At 37.7% G+C, this 22,684-nt stretch overlaps 1 protein-coding gene across 2 annotated transcripts in view; it reads left to right on the forward strand.

Annotated features, from left to right (window-relative positions):
* SLC38A4 (solute carrier family 38 member 4) overlaps nucleotides 1–16,303 on the forward strand; it is a 68,527-nt gene extending 52,224 nt beyond the window's left edge. For both annotated transcript variants that reach the window (XM_014786392.2, XM_087442514.1), the window contains 10 exons: nucleotides 1,277–1,358; nucleotides 1,449–1,531; nucleotides 1,632–1,690; nucleotides 2,563–2,838; nucleotides 2,970–3,049; nucleotides 4,347–4,447; nucleotides 6,167–6,291; nucleotides 11,385–11,529; nucleotides 12,433–12,530; nucleotides 14,002–16,303. In XM_014786392.2, the coding sequence (XP_014641878.1) occupies nucleotides 1,277–1,358; nucleotides 1,449–1,531; nucleotides 1,632–1,690; nucleotides 2,563–2,838; nucleotides 2,970–3,049; nucleotides 4,347–4,447; nucleotides 6,167–6,291; nucleotides 11,385–11,529; nucleotides 12,433–12,530; nucleotides 14,002–14,103 (1,151 nt within the window). In that variant the 3' untranslated portion in view covers nucleotides 14,104–16,303. The remainder of the gene's footprint in view (nucleotides 1–1,276; nucleotides 1,359–1,448; nucleotides 1,532–1,631; nucleotides 1,691–2,562; nucleotides 2,839–2,969; nucleotides 3,050–4,346; nucleotides 4,448–6,166; nucleotides 6,292–11,384; nucleotides 11,530–12,432; nucleotides 12,531–14,001) is intronic.
* Nucleotides 16,304–22,684: the final 6,381 nt, after the last annotated feature.

A 22,684-nucleotide genomic window follows, 5' to 3' on the forward strand; every position in this document is an offset into this window, starting at 1 on the left:
AATAGAGAAGAAATACTGGCCTGAAATCAGGGATCTTATATTTTGGATGTGGTCTGTCATTTTTAAGCTGTGTATGATCTTGGACATATTGAAAGCTCTCAAAATCTTTGTATCCTCAGCTGTGGAGTGAAGATAATACTATACATGCTGCTATTTCACATGGCTTTTCAGCTGGTCAAATGGAGTAATTTGAGGAACTAAACAAATGTGGGGAATTATTTTCACCATTATTACTTTTGTTTGAGGCTAAGGAAATTTTTATTTTTAAACTATTAATAGTTCAATTTACAACTTGGATACCTGCTTTAAATGTCTGTTAGCAAAAATTCACCAGCAGGATGTAGCACATGCTTAAATCTTGCGATGTAACACCTGTCAGTTTAATTTTTAGTTGAGTCTTTTGACCATGTGTCAAATAACAAATTAATATTACACTTCACTAAGTGGATGGACTTGAGGAAAGGGATGTTGCATAAATCCCTACAATTGTAGGCAAAATTGTGTGTTATGCATATGTATCCATATGCATTTTTCCAGAGAGATAGTTTATAGATTTCATCAGATTTTCGGAAGAATACATGATCACACATATATCACTTATCTAGACGCTCAAGAAATTTTGCCACTTTGCATAATTTGTTATTTGGCCAAAAGGAGACTAGGATATAGAAAATAAACTCCATTGACAAAGAAAGGAGACGGTATCATCTCTTGTATTCTTTTATCAGTCCAGTATGACTCCAGCTTAGACAATCAGTGTTCTGAGACTTAGTGTGCCCCTCAGGGAGATTACAGAGGACTAAACCAGTGCCCACCTGGAGAGAGCCAGAGGGACATGTAGTCTACCCAGTTCCACCCTGCAATTCTGTCCTGTCTCTTCTGGCCCATGTTTTTGGTTGCCAGACCCTTGCCCAAGTTTCAGACACTAAAACTGGCACACTCAGTACAGGCCTTGATGACTTATAGCTAATGAGGATAAAACTTAGAAACTGCGGCTTCACTGAAAACATCAGAGCTGGATTTAACCCAGAATCAGCATTGATACTGTCAGCAAAGGTCCAGACGCAAGAGCCAGAGGGCCAAATGTCTATTTTTGAAAAGAACTTGGAAGCGATACAGAATACACATTGGGTGGCTTTTTTTTTTTCATCTGTTTGGGGGATTAGATGCTCATCTTACTGAGAAGAATGGATGTCTCAAATGCCAGGACTTCTCACAACTTTCCTGTGATTTTAGTGCTGTGTACACCACTAAGCTGTCACGTTTTCCATTTTAGCAATGTCAAGCTACCTCTTTATCATTAAATATGAACTACCTGAAGTAATCAGAGCATTCATGGGACTTGAAGAAAATACTGGGTATGTCTTATGTTCTCTCTGTAACGTCAAGTGATTCATTCTACTTGGTCTTTTCTGATCCTAATATTCTTGCCTCTCTTTCTCTTCTAGAGAATGGTACCTCAATGGCAACTACCTCGTCATATTTGTGTCTGTTGGAATCATTCTTCCACTTTCTCTTCTTAAAAATTTAGGTAAAGTCATTTTTAATTTTTCTTTTCATTTTATATTCTAATAGCTAAGCTGATTGTAGATGCCATATTCACCTTCCAGAATTTCTCTGCTAACTCCTAGGTTACCTTGGTTATACCAGTGGATTTTCTCTTACCTGCATGGTGTTTTTTGTCAGTGTGGTAAGTGATTTATTGACATGATCTTTCTAGCCTGGTGAGCATGAGATGCTTTTAGTGCCTGAATTAGTGTCCACATTTTTGTTCAAGCACTTCACTAGCATGAAATAGTTCTTACATCACAAGCAATTTTCCTATATTCTAATTTGGAACGAGAAAAGAACAGTCATGTGTTTAAAAATAGTTGAGTTAGAACGTCAAGGCCATTACTAATAGTATGTTCTAGACACACTGAATGTATATTTGGACAAAAGGAATACTTCAAGCAGGAACGTGATGATAACCTAATATTTAGAAAGGTGGAGGAAGAAGAAGTGAGGAGTCTCAGAAGAGAAATGAGTAGGCTATAGAGTTAGCCATATCTGTGTGAATCAGCCATTTTCTCTTACAAATTCTACCCATGCAGAGAGGGCAACCACAGTGGAATTAAAGAAGAAATTCTTCTCCCTAGTGCCCCCAACACCCCCCAAAAGCAAGAATTTCTTATAATATGGATGCCAAAATTTGTACAGCATTTACCCAAAGAGGCAAAAGAGGAGGGGTGAATTTTCAGTGAACCATATTATCACTAATTTAAAGAAGCAAAAGATTTGAAATGTAGCGAGGAAATACTCGTCTTTCTCATTGTAGAGTATGAATGAAGCTTGGGATAGATTCATGCAAAATACTGTCCCCTGTGGACTCTAAAGGGCAGGGCTGCCAATCATGGTTCCAGCTCTTTCCTTAGGGCAGAGGCTAGAGAGAGTCTCCATTGCCCGTTTATCTAATAGGAATCCTCAGCAGAGGCCCCTCACCTATACCCCATAAGCCATACAGATTTTTGTTTCATTGTTTTTCTCAAAAGGCTGACTTTTTTTTTTAATGACTGGGTCTAGGTGATTTACAAGAAATTCCAAATACCCTGCCCTCTGCCTGTTCTGGATCACAGTGTTGGAAATCGGACATTCAACAACACACTTCCAATGCACGTGGTCATGCTACCCAACAACTCGGAGAGTAGTGGTGTGAACTTCATGATGGATTACACCCACCAGAAAACTGCAGGGCTAGATGAGAACCAGGCCAAGGGCTCTCCTCACAGCAGTGGAGTAGAGTATAAAGCACACAGTGATGACAAGTGTCAACCCAAATACTTTGTATTCAACTCCCGGGTAAGTGAGAGGCTTGGGCCTCTAACGAGCCTAGCGATGCGCCTCTGAGTTTTTATGTCATAAGCTGAGATGGCCTGGGATTGCCATCTGTGTTGGAATGCTAAACATGCTGTGTTGTCTTTGTTTTTCAGACCGCCTATGCAATTCCTATCCTAGCATTTGCTTTTGTATGCCACCCTGAGGTCCTTCCCATCTACAGTGAACTTAAAGAGTAAGGCAGCCATCCTTTTAGCACTCTAATTTGCTTTGAAAATGAGCTTATGTGTTCAAAGGTGCTTTATACAGAAGCATAGTTTATAGCTTTCTCTTCACGGAAAGTCTGTGCTACAGCCACTTATCAGTAATGTGCTTTAACCAGAAGGGTGTGAATCAGCCCCCTCACTGCATTACCTATTCTTCCACCCTAATGGTCCAGGGGAGAGGTTAAGAACTGGGGGAGGTGGAGCCAATGTCTGTAAGGATTTGGGTAGGCATGGGGAATTAGAATTTGAATTTTGGCGGAAAGAAGTGATGTTACCTAAACTGGATATGACCACACCCATGAAGACCAAAAATTATAGTTAGGGTGGCCTTGCTAAGCCACTGATATCACTTGTGGTCAATTCCTAACCCTTGCCTACAAGACATTCACCACAGAGGTGTGCCAATATCTGGCCTTCATTATCTTATCTGTACAATGGAGACGCTGACTAGACAACCCTGTTTCTTCCAGCTGATAGTCTATGATTTATTAATACTCTTTTCCCTTTGAGGTTGTTGACATCTACTTGGGGATGAAATGGACCTGAGCCCACTAGAACAGCTTCCCCTTTTACCCTTAGGGGACGGTGTCATATAATAATTCTCAATTTCTTTAACCCGGACATCAATAACCTCAGTCTTTATTCTCACTAAATAGCAATAACTTTCCCCGTAAATTCTGATTTACCTCATAAAATATTTTTGGAACACTTTCAAGTATTTTGATGTCTTTGATTTACTTGAAAAATCATATGTAGCAGTTACTCTAGAGGCCTGACAATTGAATTTAAGAAGCTGAGTGCTCTCTGGAATGGTTTCCAGAAGCTGTCCAGGTAACAATATCAGGCTTCCTGGTAGTCTGAACTCCTGGAAGTAGTGCTTAGCAGATTCTAGTAGGTTCTTGTCCTCATTAAATCCATCTCACTGTGAAATATGAAGTCTTCTACATCAGGAGCCAGTTTGATCTTCATGTTAATTACATTCTTAGATCCTCAGTAGACATGCTTACTTATCAACATGAAATAAACTGGTCCTCTTCTAGGAAAATGGTTGTTTCTAAGACTGAAGGTGTAGTGATTAAGAAAAATGGAAACAAATCCTCCACAGCTCTCTAAGATAAATTTAAATAAGCTATATTTCTGCACTAGAGACGTGGTTTTATAATGAGCAACAGAGACATACAATCATTATTTTTTTTATTTTGATTGTAAAAAGTGATATTTTCATAAGTTTGAAAAAACAAAACTCAGTGTTCTTGTTCTTTTCAGTCGGTCCCGGAGGAAGATGCAAACAGTGTCAAATATTTCCATCACAGGGATGCTCGTCATGTACCTGCTTGCTGCCCTCTTTGGTTACCTAACCTTTTATGGTAGGTCACTGTGTCACAGTCATTCTCTTTGTGCAAATCCTAGTTGGACTGATCATTAACCCGGGTAGGTATAATTCTTTTAATTACCCTCTATAAGCAGCATGATCTGTAGATACATGTTTTCAATTAACCTACTGTTTTAGCTTTGTCACTTGACCTAAGAAAATAGGACCTGAACTAGCCTGGCTAACGGGCTACAACAGTTTGTGAATTCACACATATTTTATAAAAACCACCCCTCAAATTTAATTATTTTCCTTAAGGGATAAATTATATTTATTTGGCTTGACTCTCTAGGCCATCTCAAGCTAGAAGCAATAAGAGTGAATCCAATTGCATGTTGTAAAGTTGTTTTGGTGGAGTAACTAACTACCAAACAAATGGAAGAAAAAGTACAAAGTCCTTAAGCTGGGACTTGCTTTTTATTTACCAGTCAAATGGAATCTGGGGGCTTAGAGCATTAGGCAAATTTTCTGGCTTATCGCATTCTGTTCGGTTATAGTGAATGGTTTCCTCAGAAAAGAGAAGGACATGACAGAATTCCCTTCAATCTAAGAATGTACTACCAAAACAAAAAGTGACTATGGCCACATTAGATTTTGCCTGGAACGTTTCCTCTGTGGCATCTTAACAGGACACAAAAGGAGTAGGATTCCCTTCCATGAAGCATGACCCTGTAGACTAATTTCAGGGAATCAAACATTGACCTGGTAGCAGATGTTTACACTAATCAATGCTCTCAACACAACTATATTTTTTGTATAAAACTCTCTAACATTTTGGATTTTTTTTTGACTGATATGGTAAATTAAATTGATTGAAAGACAAATTAGGGAAGAAAGGTCTGGGGGGGCACCATTTGCTTGGATTTTATTCTATTTGACTAATATTTGGCTGTTAACCAAGCACTCACTTTAGATTGGACATTAACTCCTTGCTGGTTGCAAGTTAATGCAAGTCAAGTCAATACCATGGAAGGTATTTTTACCCCCCTTTGTCTGATTTTGAAGGCAGTAGTGGGAAAATCAAACTACATCTGATTCTATAAGCACCTCCATGTCATTTGTGTCTGGAATTCTGAATGAATGTGTTTTCCAGGAGGGCTGCATCTTAATGTTAGAGCAATATTCATTGGAAGACTCTGTAAAAATCATATTAACTCATTCTTGCATGTTACTTATACTGACTCTAATGAGTTTCAAAAGACAAGCAAAAACTTGAAAAAGCCCAAAAGTATGTGTATCAGTGTCATGTTGGAGTCATAACATTGAACGTGAAAAAATTAAGTTAGAGATCATTTGTTCTAGGATTTCCCTACTGGTTTTGGAGCAGGGATCGCTGGGCAGGTGGGAGCAGAGGAGGGTGGCAGGATGTGAGGGACAGGCTGGTGGGTCTTGGGCCTTTCACACCCTCCAAACAGAGCACTTCCACTTGTTATCTGTTTTGCGATGCTTCTGAATAGCAAAGGTAGCTAGCTGGAGAAGCATCTTAATAATTTTGTATTGGCTCCTGCAACTTTAAACTTCAGGGTTGCTTTGATCACTTGAACAAAGGTCACACAGCTAATAAGCTCTGAGACAGGATAAAAATGGAGGTGTCTGGATTCCCAGACCTGGGTTCTTTCTGCTGTACTGTGTTCCCTCTGTAAAATGTCGCCATAGATAACCAGTGCCAACTTGACAACACCCAGTGGACTCATTCTCTTCTTCCTCTTTGTAGGAGAAGTTGAAGATGAATTACTTCATGCTTACAGCAAAGTGTACACATTTGACATCCCTCTCCTCATGGTACGCCTGGCGGTCCTCGTGGCAGTAACACTAACTGTGCCCATTGTCCTGTTCCCAGTAAGTACATGAAGCTTTGATGAAAGAATCCTGCTTGACCCCATAGATTAGTACATGAGTTCTGACTTGATGTGGATTTAGTTATAATATGAGTTTACAGTTGCAATGCCCAAGGACTTTATTATTTTTATGTAGCATTTTGTAGCCATTTAAAATGGACCATTTAATATGTAGATATAGCAAATATTTTTAGATGTTAAGTATTTTTAAAGTGAAGGGAAAAAGTCACAAAATTTATTTCTATTTTCCAGTTTTATTGAGGTCAAAATTTATTTTTAAACTCAAATTCAAAAAGCAGTTCTTGAATTTCTCTCTTGTGGATCAGTAGAAATGAGTAGGAATTCACATAACTTCTGAAACTTGAAAGCCAAAACCACATTAACCTTTGAATCATATTGCATTTTCACCACAGTTTTGAAGATATCTCACTTTTTCCCCCCAGTTTGTTGTGCTGCAGTAGCATCCAAAAGTCACCTTATTTAATGTGATTCCTTGAAGGCTAATGAGAAGGGGATTCATGTTAAGTAAATTACATACTAGAACCAAGTTTCTTGAGAAATAGTTACATTATCTGTCATATGTCTCTTCTATTGCCCCCAAAACTGACATGTGCCCTCTGCCAGACTTGTTCTGAGATGGCCCCTTCTTGGCATTTGCCGTTGGCGTCAGTTGTTCTGGAATCACAGAGCAGGGCTGGTTGCGGATATTTGGGCTACATGAGTTAAAACCACCACCTATGGATAAACACAAGTCTGCAGTCTCCTGCCAACTCTTCTCTTTTCATAAACACTGAATTTACTCATTCATTTTAGGGGGAAAAACAAGCAACACAGTAAGCAGCACTGTCCTGTACAGAATGTTCCATAGGGCCTAGCCTATGAGGACAACTCATATAACGACACTGTGGTCACTTTAAATGCAGCTTGTGTGCTGAAATATTTTTTGGCACATTCCTTTCTCATGAGTGCATGAAATCAGATCCTATGACTATGGCAGCTCATATTTTACTCTTAAATAATGTCTTGCCTCTCATATATCTGAAGGTATTTCAAACGACAGGCACACAGCTTTAGCCTAAAATCAGCTCCGTGGTGGGCACAAGGCAGAAGACAGCTGTAGACAGGAAGTGTATCGTGGGGTAAAATTCCAAGCAAACAGCGTCTCTGAGAAGAGTATATCTGCAGCCCTTGTTTTTGTGTGTGAAGATATCACTAACTAAATTGTGGCACACAGTAGGCACTCACATCACTGCTGAATCAAAGCACTTTATAAAAGAAATCTGTGACGTGCTTCTATATGGCTTTATTCATAAGCCCTAAATATAGTGCTTTCAAGTCGTGGTCTCAGGAGATTAATGGACTTGGCTGTGGTCATGCAGCTAGTTGGTAGCAGTTGAACTAATCCAGCGCTCAGAGCGTGACACTGATGGCTGCATCATAATAATGGGAAGTGAAAGTCAGCCTTTCATTTACTAATGACCGTTTCACCTCAACATTAAAAATCCAGATCTCCCCGTAGAAATTCTTCCCCTATAAGACGGATAAGGCCCTGGTGTAAATCTGACCATCAGGAAGGGCAATAGTTTGTAAACATCTCCCATTAGATGTCCGTTAGAATCAGAATTGACCATTAGAACCAAATTTCAGAAAAATAACTAACCTCTCCTTTTTTATGTATTTTCACTCAACAGTAGCATCTATGAAACATTTTGTACATAATTCTGTCTTCACCCTTACAGCCTTACATTGAGATGATCTGTGTATCAACTTTTCCTCTGGGTTCTAAGTCCCTGGAGGCTAGGGATGTGCATAGTGACTGATGGGCACAGGATGAGCCCAGCAATGTTTGCTAAGGAAAATGGTCTCCAAATGAGTCCTGCCTTTTCCTGAGACATATAAACTACCTTTTCTAGCAAAAGCATAGGCTACTCCCCTTGCCAACATCTGCCATGAACTTCGGTTTGTGTGAGGATCCTGGCTAAATGAACCAAGCCTCCGTGGATGTGATGGATGACATTAAAGGGGGTCCAGCCTCCTTGTCCCAGTCAAGTCCCACAAGGCTACATTCAGACACTTTTTCCCTAAAGTAATAGAAGTTGTTAGCAGTGTTTTTGTTTGTTTCTTACAATTTAGAGCCACAATGTTCAATGTGTCAAATGCTGAGTCACAGCTCAGTTCTCCTGACAGGTTTCTTTGAATTAAGAAACTCTAGACCAATAAGTTTATTGACTTTGCCTTGATATCCCCACATACAAATGATAAAACAAACAAAACCTAATCTGGATTAAAATCTATCGGTTTTAGTTATTATTTTGTATTCTTCTTCTTTCAACAAATGATAAATGGGCTCGCTTTCTTAGGAGCCCAGGAAAAGATGACAAAGGTTTTATTGGTGGTGTCTGGTTGGTTGGTTAGTTTTTCCTTTCATTACTCCATTTATTATCTTTCTTTTCTCAAGTTAGATTAGTTTTTTCCTTCTTAATGTAAAACACAAAAGTAACTGCTTGAAGTGTTTGTTGAACAAATGAATAAATGAAGTGAATTAAGACCAGCTTTTTCACTAGCAGCCCAACATTTTTTTTCCTCTTTCTTACTGTGGGGCAGGGGTGTCTATTACGGGACTGCACCTCCTTCCCAAGGACCCATAATGCCATTTTCAGTTTGTGCTTCCTTTTATGCAGTAAAATTCACACATCACCATGAAAAACAGAAAACCAAATAATCCTAACAGGTTTATCAAGAACATACAGACTCAAATTCCACCTGCCACCCCTTTAAAAAAAAAAAAAAGTCACGTCTCAGACTCTCCAGCTACTTCTATTTCATTTTGTCATAGTAAAATCATTCTTTTCACGTATGTTGCCTTTAGATCTCCTGTTTTGAAGCAGATGTAGAGATAGGCATAGAAATATGGCAGATGATGCTGTGAACTGGAATAGAGTGGCGATCTATGGGTATTTCCAACACTCTTGTCCTAAGCAATCCTGCAAAATAAAACTGATTCACTTCTAAGCAATAGAATTGTTTTTTTTTCTTTTTTAGAGTTCAGAGCTCAGGCTCCCACTTTTCACTCTGCCTCTGCGTTTCTAACTTTCACATTGGGTCCCCACGTTAAAACACAGCACCTCCTAACAGACTCCATTTCCCTTCTATTCCTTTCCACTGCCACCTACCACCACCAGCAGCCTACTTGCTCCCTGTTGCTCTCTCCAAGAATGCATTGGCAACTCTATATGTCTTCAGTTCTATTTTGGATTTTGTTATTCCTTATTCACTCCGAGGAGCAAGCTTTCTCCAATTACTCCAACCATTACTCCTGTAAACTTTCTGTATTCTTACATCATTAGGCCAAACCTGAGTCTTTCTGAGACTCTTTCTGAGACTTTCTGAGCCATGAGACCTTAGGAAGTTGCATTTACATTCGGAGGCCATGTACTTATACGGTTGCCTCTAACTCAGCTTACTGAATTAAATGCAGTATTTTAACAAAAGACTGAAAAGCACATACATGTGCCCTCTGCCTAAAAATAATCTGTATTCTCCTTATTTATTCTATAAGTTTAGCACTTCAGACAAATAAATCCTTAAGCACTATGTATGTAGCATAGAAAGCTTATGATAAGCCTACCCATTAGACGAGTTTGGACAACACTGAATATGCATTAATTGTAGGTCATAACGTAGAATTTATAGGCTGCTGGGAAAACGAAATCAAACCATTTGCTTTGCTCAGTCTACTTTTCAGAGTGAGTTTCATAATTTTTGCCAATTCAATTTTTAAAATCGTGTACAAACTCACTCTTACACCATTTCCAGAGACTCTCTGGTTTGCCGTTCTGGAAATGAAGTGCCTTTTAAACCTAAACAGGTGGCTTTAATTTTTGGTGGAGTGGTATGAAAGGGACGACACGTTAGACACTGCAAGCAATTCAGCTTGAAGCTTTTGTCATTCGTATGTGTGTTTCAAAATATCATTTACATTTTCTCTCTTTGAAATGAGTTCCCATTCCACACCATTAAGACACTTGAGAAGTAAAATTTGAGAGTGAAAATCAACCCCAGCATTTCTAAAAATGTGGAGTCCTAGCTTAACTGACGTGCTCACCTATTGAAAAGCCAATAGACTAAAGTGTCCTCTAAAAGATTCCAAAAGATAAGAGTAATTTCAACTTTGTTCAGCTGTTGAGACATAAACAGCACTCCCTCCCTCTCTCTACTCACAGGGATCTTTTTATCCAGTTACATCAGAGTAACTTGAGCCACTGCTGCAAACGGAACCTCTTGACCCTTCACCTAGTTATTTCAGCCGCTGAAATAGGCTGAAGTCTGTCAAGGACCTCCGGAGGGGAGGGAAAAGATTCATTCTGTTAATTTAATTCAACATTTATTGAGTGCCTGCTGTGTGCAAGACACCAAACTAGAAATTTTGAGGAGTGTTAATATCATCAGGTCCTGTTCCCTGCCCTGTGCATATATAATCTGTTGATGGGGGCAGGAGTAAAGGGGAGAAAGAGAAAGGCGTAAATACAAAGAGTATCATATTTTTTTAAATATCGGTTGGCAGAAATGTTAAAGAAAATGTAAAATTAAAAAAACCCAAGTTTGGAAAAATTCCGTTCACAATCACGTGCAAATCAATTCAGTGCTTGCCCTTCATACTTGGCCCAGTCTGATGAGACATAATTAGAAATCAACAAGGGTTTGACTGTATCTCTGAATTATATATCTTACCTGTTATTTTGCCTCTTTCTGACTGAGATTATTTTTAAGAAAAAATTCTGAAAGCTGAGAATGTAAGCACAAGACGTATCGCCAAGGAAAAATGGCACTATCTCAAATATGAAAAATCAGCATCAAGGCTGCACAACGATATGAATGTGCTTAATACCACTGAACTGAACACTTCAAAATGGTTAAGATGGTAAATTTTATGTGTGTTTTACTACAATAAAAAAATTCAGAAAAAAATGAGCACCGAGATCTTTTCTGGGAAAAAAAGAAAAAACAGAAAATGCTTTAGAGGGGTGAGAATATTTGAAATAGTAGATAAAGTCAAAAGCAAAGCAGTGACCTTGCCTTTGAACTTTGTTGCAGATTCGTACATCAGTGACCACACTATTATTTCCCAAAAGACCCTTCAGCTGGATAAGACATTTCCTGATTGCAGCCATACTGATTGCACTTAATAATGTTTTGGTCATCCGTGTGCCAACTATAAAATACATCTTTGGATTCATAGGTAAGTTTCAGAAAGGCTTTTATTTAGTCAACACAAGCTGATACCTCCTTAAAGGGCAGACAGGAATCCAGAGCTGGGAGATCAAGGATCCCCAGTCCATCTCAGCTCACAGGATTCCTATTAGCCCAGCTGGGCTCCAGCTGCTCACTTTCCCTTCCTTCCAGGTGACACTGGAGGTTATTCACAGGATCAGAAAATGTTAGCGCTAGGCTACCTTATAGTTCATCTAGTCCAGCTGCCTTTTCTGACAGATGAGGAAACTGAGCCCCGTAGAAGTCAAGCCATACAACTTGGAGGGGACCCAGGATTTGGACTTAGGTCTTAACTCTGCATCAAAAAGTAAAGAAGATAGGTTTAACCTACAAGATGCTCTCTCAGATCTGTGAGTATCAGCTGAGCATTAAAGGATATCTTTAAAGGAGGAAGAGGAGGTTGACTTTGTAAAGCATATTTCCCTTAACTATGTGTCCTGTTAGTATATTTAATTTTTCATTCTGCTGATCTGAGGGATTATTCAAATTTAAAATACAATATAAAACTTTGAAAAATTAGGTGTAAGCAGCTTGAGAAGTTAGAAGTGGGTAGGAAGAGTGTGCAATGGGTTCAGCCTCCTTAGTATGTATTTCTATTACTAATTTCCTGTAAATTTGTAACATTTAGCCTTTTTATTGTTTATTATGTGTTATGTATACTTAGTCTGCAGCTAAAGTTAGGTGCATTTTAATTTTCTTTATCAACGTATTTTCTTTGAATAAGCCACCAAGACGAGCTTATAGAGCTTTTACTGCTAGGGTTGGGGTAGCTTTAGATTTGGTTTCTTTAAAGAGCGTGCCCCTGGTCTCTGCCTTGCTGAGCCAGACCCGCTGTGTACGACATTGACCTGTCCTGTGTTTCTCTCCTCAGGGGCTTCTTCTGCCACTATGCTGATTTTCATTCTCCCAGCAGTTCTTTATCTGAAACTTGTTAAGAAAGAGCCTCTTAGGTCAACCCAAAAGGTCGGGGTAAGTAAGGCTTGCAATTTCCCCCGTTATGAGTTGCTCTTTGACAACTTAGACTAAACCGGAAAATGCATGTGATTCAAAAAAATGAATCGATGGATAAGAACCAAAAATCAAAGGTGGGCTGGAGCTCTCTGGCAGAGAGAAGAGGGGTAGATTTCTGGTATTCCGATGATTCCAGGATTTCTTCCTTTCGAATATCAAATATCTTAGGTTGAGTCCTTCCTACCTGTCAAATGCTAGTGGAGTTTTCCCACAGGCATACATGCGCACCAGTTTCCACCCCCGCCAAGCCATTGCTGCACTGTCTACAGGAAATTATGCAGGAAGGATTTAGGCTCCCTAGCAGTGTTATGAAATAATTTCAACATTTTGGTCTCATTTGTTAGGTTTGTAAGGCCAGAAAAATGATGTTGCTTTTTTTCCCCCTCTGCAGTACCTTGTTATCCCCTGGTGTGAACTAAGATCCAGAACAGCACCATTCGTTTTCCAGTTAACTTCTCTAGATATACAATACAGTCTTATTAAACTAGAGAGTATATGTTTCTTTTCTGTAGCAGTACTACAAAAACATATACTAGAGATAATTTTTTTCCAGTAATTAAATATTATCAATGACGGCTTAATAAAGTCTTATATTAAGACTTCAAATGAATGCCTCTTACTGCATTACCCTGAATTTCTCAAGAAGTCATTCACCTCTTGGGATTGTTCAGGGATTTCAGGACAGTTTGATATCAAAAGCTCCTCCTATCATCTCAGCCCCACATTTCCAGTCTATGTAGTCCATCTTAGTTGGACTTTTATAGCAGTGTCACCTTGGCAAATTACTTGTCCTGCTCGTGACCCATTTTCAATATGGCAAGATGTAAAAATGAGTAAAATTATCTCCTAGATTCTTTATAGTGAAAAAAATTTTAGCTATTGCTTCCTCATATATAGAATTAGGTGGTTGATCTGTGTGGTAATATATAAGTCCCCTTCTATCATTAAAATTCTGAAATATTGTGTATTACATACACACACATACATATATACACACTTTGGGTTTTTTTCAAGGAATATGCAACATATATTGGGCTTTTGTTTTTATTTGTTTGCTTTATAAAATTTAATACTACTCTTTTATGACCTGCCCTTTTTCACCTAAAAGATTGTGAGTACTGTTTAGGTCATTAATCTTTTTCTACCACTTGATTTTAATGATCACAGAATATTCCATCATTTTGATGTACCAAGTCAATTAACCATTATTCTATTTTGAACATTTTGGTTAAATCTCTCCACTGTATTCACCCTCTTTTCCCAACAAAGGTTCTAAATTGACTGAACTGCTAGGCATGGGCATCTGAGCTATAAGAATAATACAATTCAATATGCAAATGAGATTGCAGCCTTAGGTAAACAACTTATAAAAGCAAACTATGCTAAGTATGGTTCCTGTGTTCCCTAACAAGTTTTCTCTAACTTACAGGCTTTAATTTTCCTTGTGGTTGGAATCATCTTCATGATTGGAAGCATGGCGCTCATTATCATTGACTGGATTTACAATCCCCCAAATTCCAAGCATCACTAACCCAAGGGAAAATACTTGCTTTTTCTGTTGGAAATGGTTGCAAATTATGCTCCAAAAGACATTTGAGTTTCCTTATTGGAATGTTATTCATAGGTAATAACAGGAAGATTCCAAAAATGTTTACTAGTAACATCACCAGTCACCTGCAGAAGAGAAAATCATCATTTTTATCAAGAATGGCTGTTTATATGTTTAAAATCTGTGGTGCACATTTCTCCCCAGGTTGTACTACAGCAGTGTGAGATGATGTATTTTTGCTGCTGGACAAGCAGAATAAGGGTAACTGCATGTATGGTCATCAGATAATACCCTTCACCCTCCCCCTCCCCTGTTCTCCCCCCAGAAAAGTACTAAATACTTGTATTCTCAGAACAGCAAGCAAAAGTTCCCTGGTGGCAAAGCTATCACCACTAAATGCCTTCTCCTAGTCTTACACCAAATACCCTGGGTCTGTTTAATAGCAGAGGCAAAAGGCATGTCGTATAAACTGTCCCTATAAGACACATGAATGATCGGACACCAGGCTAGAACATCTTATTGTCAACAGTAAAGGAATATTTTGCCCATCCTGTTTGTGACATTGAATTAGTGACTTCTTCATTCAATAGATGTTTTTATAAATGTTAAAACATCTTACTAAACATAGAGAGGGGCTTTATTTAAATTATAGAGCAACAACAAAAATAATGCTTGTAGCTAAACTGCCTGTTCTGGAGTCATTTGCTTTTTAATGTTATTCCTCGTCCTTTTGTCTTACTTTGTCATTGAACAATGCCCTCCCTCTCGTCTTCCATTCTCATTCAGAAGTTTTAGAAGACCACGATTCATGTGGAGATACACTACCCAGTATTGTTTGATACATTTTTATTTGATAAATATTCAGTGCAGGAAACTGTGATTGCTATATGTTTATGTATATAATTTTATTCTGTAGTCATCAGAATTTTAATGTATGGTACATTTGATTTTTATTTTTTACATGTGTAGTTTTCTCTTTTCACAGTCAAAACATTTATATTATTGGGGTGGGGGGCAAGGAATTAAGTTGATGAGCCCAAAAATCCATTTGTATGTATCTGTCTATTGGGGATATTTTAAATTTGAGACCTAAGTTATATATAGTTCAGTAATGCTCTTCTTCAATGTTTACAATAACATCATAATCGTCTGTAAGAGAATAAATTCTTTATTTGCAAATAATTATCAATACTAAGGTTCTTTTAATTTATCATGTCTAAAATAGGACTTAGTTTATTTTAGCTTGCACAGCTGACATTCATTTGCCATTTAATACAATGTTGAGTAGTTCTCCATAAAAATAAAAGTGCTAACACTACAAAGAGATGCAAACTAATATTCTTGCTCACTTCTACAACATACTTACACGAAATGGATTTAAAAATTAGTACTCACTGCCTAAAATTTCCAGAGTTTGCTACTATTTGTTTTCAAATCAGTAGCAAGAACATTGGTTGTATATTTTATATTTTAGTATAGCCAATTATGAAATACAAGTATGATATAAGTATGATGATATTAAATCATATTTCAATAGTTTTTCTGGAATGTGCCTTAAGAAAACATATATTTGTTTTATGTATTATTTTCTAGAGGCATAATACTGTAAAATGGTGCAAAGCTATGGAAATTGAGCATTACTAGAAACTATCATAACTTTTGAGTTACTACTACTGGAAAAAATTTGCCAAATATCATCTTTAAGATATATTTTCATTTTCCTTCATCTAAAGAATGTATCAAAATAGAAAGGGAAAAAGGTACCTTCTGAGTGTTAAAAAAATGTTTAATCTGGTTGTATTTAAATGTAAATATCAAAGATTAATCCAAAAAATTGGAAAACTGTAAAATCTGTATATATTTTGAATGCTTTACATTTGAAATGACTAACTCAAAAATATCAACATGTGTAATTGTATAAATATTCAAGAGCAATAATATGTGCCAAATAATAAAGCACCATTTTGTTCTCATGGCCATTTTCTGGATTAGAGTTCATATAGACTGCAGGGCAGACATACATATGGTATCTTGTATTGGTTAATTTAACCCCATTTATAAACAGATGAAATTTTTATTTTCTTATTTCATTTATAAGATGGTTCAATGTATTGGGAGGCTTTTTTTTTTATTACAGAAAGTGTATATTGGTATATAATAAATGAACTTTTCAAATGACTAAGATGTGATTTTCTTTCTATTGTTGAAAGCTGTGAATTATTTGCACAGGAAAAAAGTTAAATCCAAATATTGTCTTTCCTGTGTTGGTATACGTTCCACTTTTACTGTTACTCTTGACATATAACTCATATCTATAGCTGTCCAAAAAATAGTTGCCATCTTATTTTGGCAAAATACACAGCTAACCCTAAATCATTTTTATTTTATGTCATCACATATTTACCTCCTAGAATGAATGTAGAAGAAATTAGTCTCTTTGTTGTTCATTTGGGAGAATTCATTTACAATGAAAAAAACAGAAAATAGAAGAAACATGAGAATAGTAAAAAAAGACGTGGAAGACTTGAGAGAAGGGAAAACAACACGGGAGTGCCGAGGATTGGGTAGAAAGGGACTGTTAGTGGGATTGACAGGTCATATGGTAAGTGTATGCTAAGAAACTTCCAAATAGTTCTCCAAAGTGGCTGGACCATTTTCATTTTCACCAGTAATATATATGAGTTCTGGTTGCTCCACATCCTTGCCAACATTTGGCATTCTCTTGTACTTTATAGCCTTTTGAGTGTGTGTATGAAATGGTATTTCATTGGAATTTTCATTTCCATTTCCCTGATCACTAGTGTTATAAACTTTTCATGTGTTTAATGGCCATTCATGTCTCCTTTTATGAAGTGTCTATTCAAATCTTTTTCCCATTTTTAAAATTAGGTTGTCTTTTTATTGTGGATTTGTCAGAGTTCTTTACATATTCTGGATACATGTCCTTTGTCAGATTGCAAATATATTTTCCCAGTCTGTGATATGCCTACTCATTTTCCTAAAGGTGTCTTAATTACATCTTTCTGGGGCCAGATCTTTATAGCTTGAAGTTCTGCAATTCCTGTCTTACTGGGATAAGATTAATTAGAATGGTCTTGTCATAATTAATGTTTGGATTTTCAAATTTGGAGGGTAAGAGTCTTCTTTCTTTCTTTTTCTTCTTTTTTTTTTTTTTTCGTTGGTATACACTTTTGCCTTGTAGTTAGCTTTATTTAATGTATGCTAATCTAGTTCTTGTTTTATACAGATATTTGATTAACAATAACTTTTTCTAAGTCACTTTGAAGCCTGGTTAGGAAACCCAGTACTACCTAGATAGGCCCAGGACGTCAAAAACCCTTTCTGGCTACTTGTAATCAACTTTATATTAGTTTTCTCTGCTCTTGTCACAGGGACATATAGATGAAACAGGAGAAATGACTCCATTTGGTTCTTACTTACCAGCTTGGAAGTTCTGACATTTTCTCTTGACCCTGCATTTTCCTTCACATGCAAAAGCAGTTTGCATAGCCTCATGACTATCTTTTTCCAATAAAAAATTTTGTACTAATTATTCAATAGATAGTGTTGAAGAAACTGATTGAAAAAATTAGTTTAGAGCTTTTCTTCACACCTCACACCAAAATGAAAAAATTCAATATGAACGCCAAAACCAGCAGACATTTTTTCTATTTTTGGTGAGGAAGATTAGCCCTGAGCTAACATCTGCTGCCAATCCTCCTCTTTTTGCTGAGGAAGATTGGCCCTGGGCTAACATCTGTACCCATCTTCCTCTACTTTATATGTGGGACACCGCCACAGCATGGCTTAATAAGCAGTGCATAGATCTGCGCCGAGGATCCGAACCCATGAACCCCGGGCTGCCAAAGCAGAGTGCCCGAATTTAACCACTATGCCACCAGGCCAGCCCCAAAATCAGTAGACATTTTAGGAAGAACTATTTGATAGCTGCACGTGAAAGTAAAATACAATGGAAGAAATCACAAAGGCAATGATGAATACATACAACTATACAACAGTAAAAAATAATCCTGCACATTAAAGGATAAACAATTAAAAAAACACAAACTACTCTAAAATACAGACCCATATATCCTTTATGTATGAAGAGACAATAAAAATCAACAAGGGAAATACTAAGAATCTAGTATAAGAATGGGCAGTGGACATGAAATCACAGAAGAAAAATGAATGGTGAAGGAGTATTTACAAATAGTTTGACCTCACTATGAATCAAACACATGCAAGTAAAAACACAATTAAATACAATTGTTTTGTCTGTTATATTACTAAAATAAAGAAAAGATAACATTCTGTGCTGGTGAGTGTGGGGAGTTGAGCAGTCTCATTCAATGCAGAAATCTTGGCTAAATTTATCTGGAAAGCATTCTGGCGATACTTATAAAGATCCCTAAAAATGTTTGTAGTAGACAGAACGGCCCCTCAAAGATGATCACACCCTAATCCCTAGAACCCAAGAACATGTCACTTTACATGACGAATGAGTCTTCACAGATGTAATTGAAGTACAGATCTTAAAATAAGGAGCTTATCCCAAATAATCTAATCACATGATCCCTTAAAATCAGAGAACTTTCTTCAACTGCAATCAGAAACATTCAGTATGAGAAGGATTCAACCTACCTTTGCTGGCTTGAAGATGGAGGAGACCACCCGGAAACTGTGAGAAGGAAATGAATTCTGCCAACAACTTAGCCTCTAAATAGGAGCCCAGGGCACCAACATCTTGATTTGAGGCTTGTGAGACCCAAAGCTGAGTACTCTGCTGGGCCAGCCAGACTTCCGACCTACAGATCTGTGAGATAATAAATGAGTGTTGTTTGAAGCTGTTCAGTTGGTGATAATTTGTTGTGGCAGCAAGAGGAAACTATGAAATACAAAGTTCACGCATTTTGTTCCACTAATCTCTTTTCTAGGAATCTCTTCTTAGGAAATAATCAGAGAAGTGAATTGACTTTTATGTACTAATGTATTCTTTCAACATATAATGGATTACAATTTTGAAATACTCCAAATGCCCAAAATTGTGGAATGATTTAATAAATTCGAGTACCTTCATAGGCTGGACTATGATGCAGTCATTAAAAATTTTTTTGAATAATCAATAATGAAATAAAAAACTATGGTATGATATTAAGTGAAAAACAACAAGAATAAAAGCTCTATTATCTCAATTTTACATACTAAAAATGCATGGAGTAGAAAAATAGGAATAGAAAAAAAGGAAATAGACCTAGAATGTTAGAAGTAGATATTTGTAGGTAGCAAAATAGTAAGTAATGTTAGTTTTGGTCTTCATACGTTTCTGTTATTTTCCAAATTTTCTACAAAGACCATATATTCCTTTTCTAGTTAGGAAAAACTTTTAAGAAAAAGAAAAGTTTTTCCGCCAATTTATATTTTCTGGAAAAATAACTAAAGCATGCTGCCAATTCGTATACATTTTTATATTTTCAGCTGAGTCTAAAGGCAGAATTGGATGAAACTGCAATTCACAACTAAGGAACAGGCATTGATGACTAAAGCAGAAGCTGAAAGGATGGGGCAGACCCTGGCCAGAGGTGGGGTTGGGAAGAGATAGGAAGGACTTGTTGAAGAAAATGGTGTAGCATAGCTAGTAGACCAGGACTTGAGTCCCAGACCCATGTTTTGGGCAAGTCATTCAATCTGTTGAGCTTTAGTTTCTTCATTCTTGTTGAAATAATTTCTGTGTAAAGCAGTTCCCAAGGTCATTTAGCTTGGAATCATTGGAAATATCGGAAGATCCTTGTAACAGTCGCATCTCTAGTACAAATGTTTGGCAATAGTCATAAATGAAGGATCATCAGAGAGCTTCAAAGCATACCTTACAGCAATGATTTCTGTAGCTCAGTCTTGAAAGTGAGTAGATACGTCAAATGTTTCTGAGGAATAATATGCCTGGCCACTCGGGCTGAGTAATTTAGTGGACAAACATTTATTCAGTGAAGACCATGTGCCAGATACCACCCTAGGCACAAGAATACAGAGTAGTCTAGGTCTTTAAGGAGCTTACAGTCTAGAGGAGGGACACATATATATAGATAGTTACAGTATAAAATGGAAAATGCTAGATTATATACCCCACGAAACTAGAAAAAGAAAAACAAAGTAAGCCCAGAGCAAGCAGAAGGATAAAAATTAGTAAAGATAAGAGCATATATCTGAAATCAAAAATAGGAAAATAGAGAAAATCAATGAAACAAGAGCTGGTTCTTTGGAAAACTCAATAAAATTGATGAACCTCTAGCAAGACTGACAAAAATAAAAAGAGGAAAAAAAAAGCATTGTGTCTCAATCTAATTGGCAGCAGTTTTCCTCTTCTAATGGTACGTAAGATAATGTACATCTTAAAACAAAAAAAAAACTAAATTTAATAAAATATGCTTTTTGTAAAACAAAAACAAAAACAAAAACAACCTTATTAGCCTTCTGTGGTCCAAAGAGTACGGGCCCCATTTTTTCTAAAGTTTCTGTACACAGTAGTACAAAATGGTGGGTACCATCACCATGTGCCACTCTAATTCTAGGATGGCAGTGAGTGTGCATGCGTGTGTGTGTGTGTGTGTGTGTGTGTGTGTTTTGAGGTAGGATGGAGGGGGCCAGGTCAGAGCAAAGGGAAGATACAAAAGGTAACTAAGTAAAACATGAACTCACTGCCATCTGAATTTTTTTCCAAATCAGTCTGATTCGGGTCTAATTGATTAGCTTAGTAGACTCATAGAAAGAAAATATTATATCCAATTTACTGGAGCGAAATTTAGGACCCAGGAATGAGGGAGTAACAGCAAAATAATCGCCACATTGCAACTGGCCTCCTGCTCTCTGCACATCCCACGCCTGGCTCAGGCAGTGAGTAGCTCTAGCAATAGGGCTCCCAGACAGCAATCTTTAAACTGAGTTTGACATTTAGTATGATTGCCACTAAGCTGGAGTTTCTCCACCAGCTCTGGGGAGGGTGCAGGGAGAAAGACAGAAACCCAATTCTTCCCTGTCCAGCATGACTCAGCCTCCCTGGCACAGCTTCACGGAGCATTTTATCAGGGTCCTTTGTGAATAAGCTACTTGAGACTGATTACTTTAAGGCCAGGTTCCTGGTATTGTCATCCCGAAGTAAAACTTGACTGGTTTCCATAAAGTAATGGGCATGTTTCTCCTATTATTGCCAGCTTTTTTAACTTAAAATTTTGGAAAATCACCGAGGTTTACTTGGGAAGTATGAGGTTGTCTAAACCTGGTCTGCAGCCCAAGCCTCTAGGTTCCCAGATGTATAATCAGCATTTCCTACGGCCTCTGCTAACTCAGCAACGTAAAGAGGGCCAAAAATAGTTGTCATTCTGCTTGTATCACTTTTCCTAAAGGTACAAATCTTGGCCAGCTGCTGATGGGTCGCTGGAAGGCTATAGCTGCTAAGATGACAGTAGTCCTCATCTTGCCGTGCAGGAAAATGAAAAGAAGATAGTCTATTTCATCAAATAGCTATTTACCCATGAAGGATGTTCATCGCATGGGTCATTTTCTATTTAATAATGCTATGAAATGAAGCACTGTTTAGTAGAGCTTTATATAAGTATTTTGTCTACTTGTTTAGAATAAGAGTTAACTGAATTAAATTATTTTATTTCTAACACCAACTCTACTGATGGGAGAGTTGAAAAATCGAGAACTGAGGCTCTGAAGGCCTAAGGACTAGTGACCACTCCCTTCTAGGCGATCCTGGGAAAGCCCCTACCTGCACCCAAGTCCTACTCACAGAAAACACAGATGAACTGAACTGGATCTTCCCTACGTACCAGAGTACTGAGTCTATGAAGGAGCCTTCAGCTAGAGGAAAATTTACCAGGTGAAAGTGGTAAAATTGCTGGGTTCCTGTGATATTTTCAAAATCTCCCTGAAAGATGGATTGCCCCACAGTTTGGGCAGAATCTTGTGTTAAAGAAGAGGATCAGGACACAGCATCCTGGTTTCTACAACTCTTCACATCCCAGCCCCACATTTCTCTCATCAGTAACACACCACACTGCTGTGGACTAGTGTTTGTATCCGAGCCAAATTCACATGTTGAAACTACGTCTCCCAATTTGATAGGATTTGGAGGTAATTAGGTTTAGATGAGGTCATGAGGATGGGGTCCCCATGACGGGATTAATGGCTTTATAAGAGGAGGAAGAGACCAGAGTTTTCCCTTTTTCTTACATGTGAGGATACAGCAAGAAAGCAGCCTTCTGCAAGCCAGGAAGAGGGCCCTCAACAGATACCAAACCTGCAGGCACCTTGATCTTGGACTTCCCAGCCTCCAGAATTGTGAGAAATAAGTCTGGCATTTATGCCACCCAGCCCATGGTGTTTTGTTATGGCAGCCCAAGCTGACTAAGACATGCGCACACTCCCTTACCTCACTGCATCACACACAGATATACATGCCACACCACACACATACACATACACATGATAGATACATATATGTATATACCATATCATGCATATATACATACCACACTACAGACAACACATGTCCACATGC

Source organism: Ceratotherium simum, chromosome 17, assembly GCF_057802395.1.
Source record: "Ceratotherium simum simum isolate JZ-2026a chromosome 17, ASM5780239v1, whole genome shotgun sequence".
Lineage (NCBI taxonomy): Eukaryota > Metazoa > Chordata > Mammalia > Perissodactyla > Rhinocerotidae > Ceratotherium > Ceratotherium simum.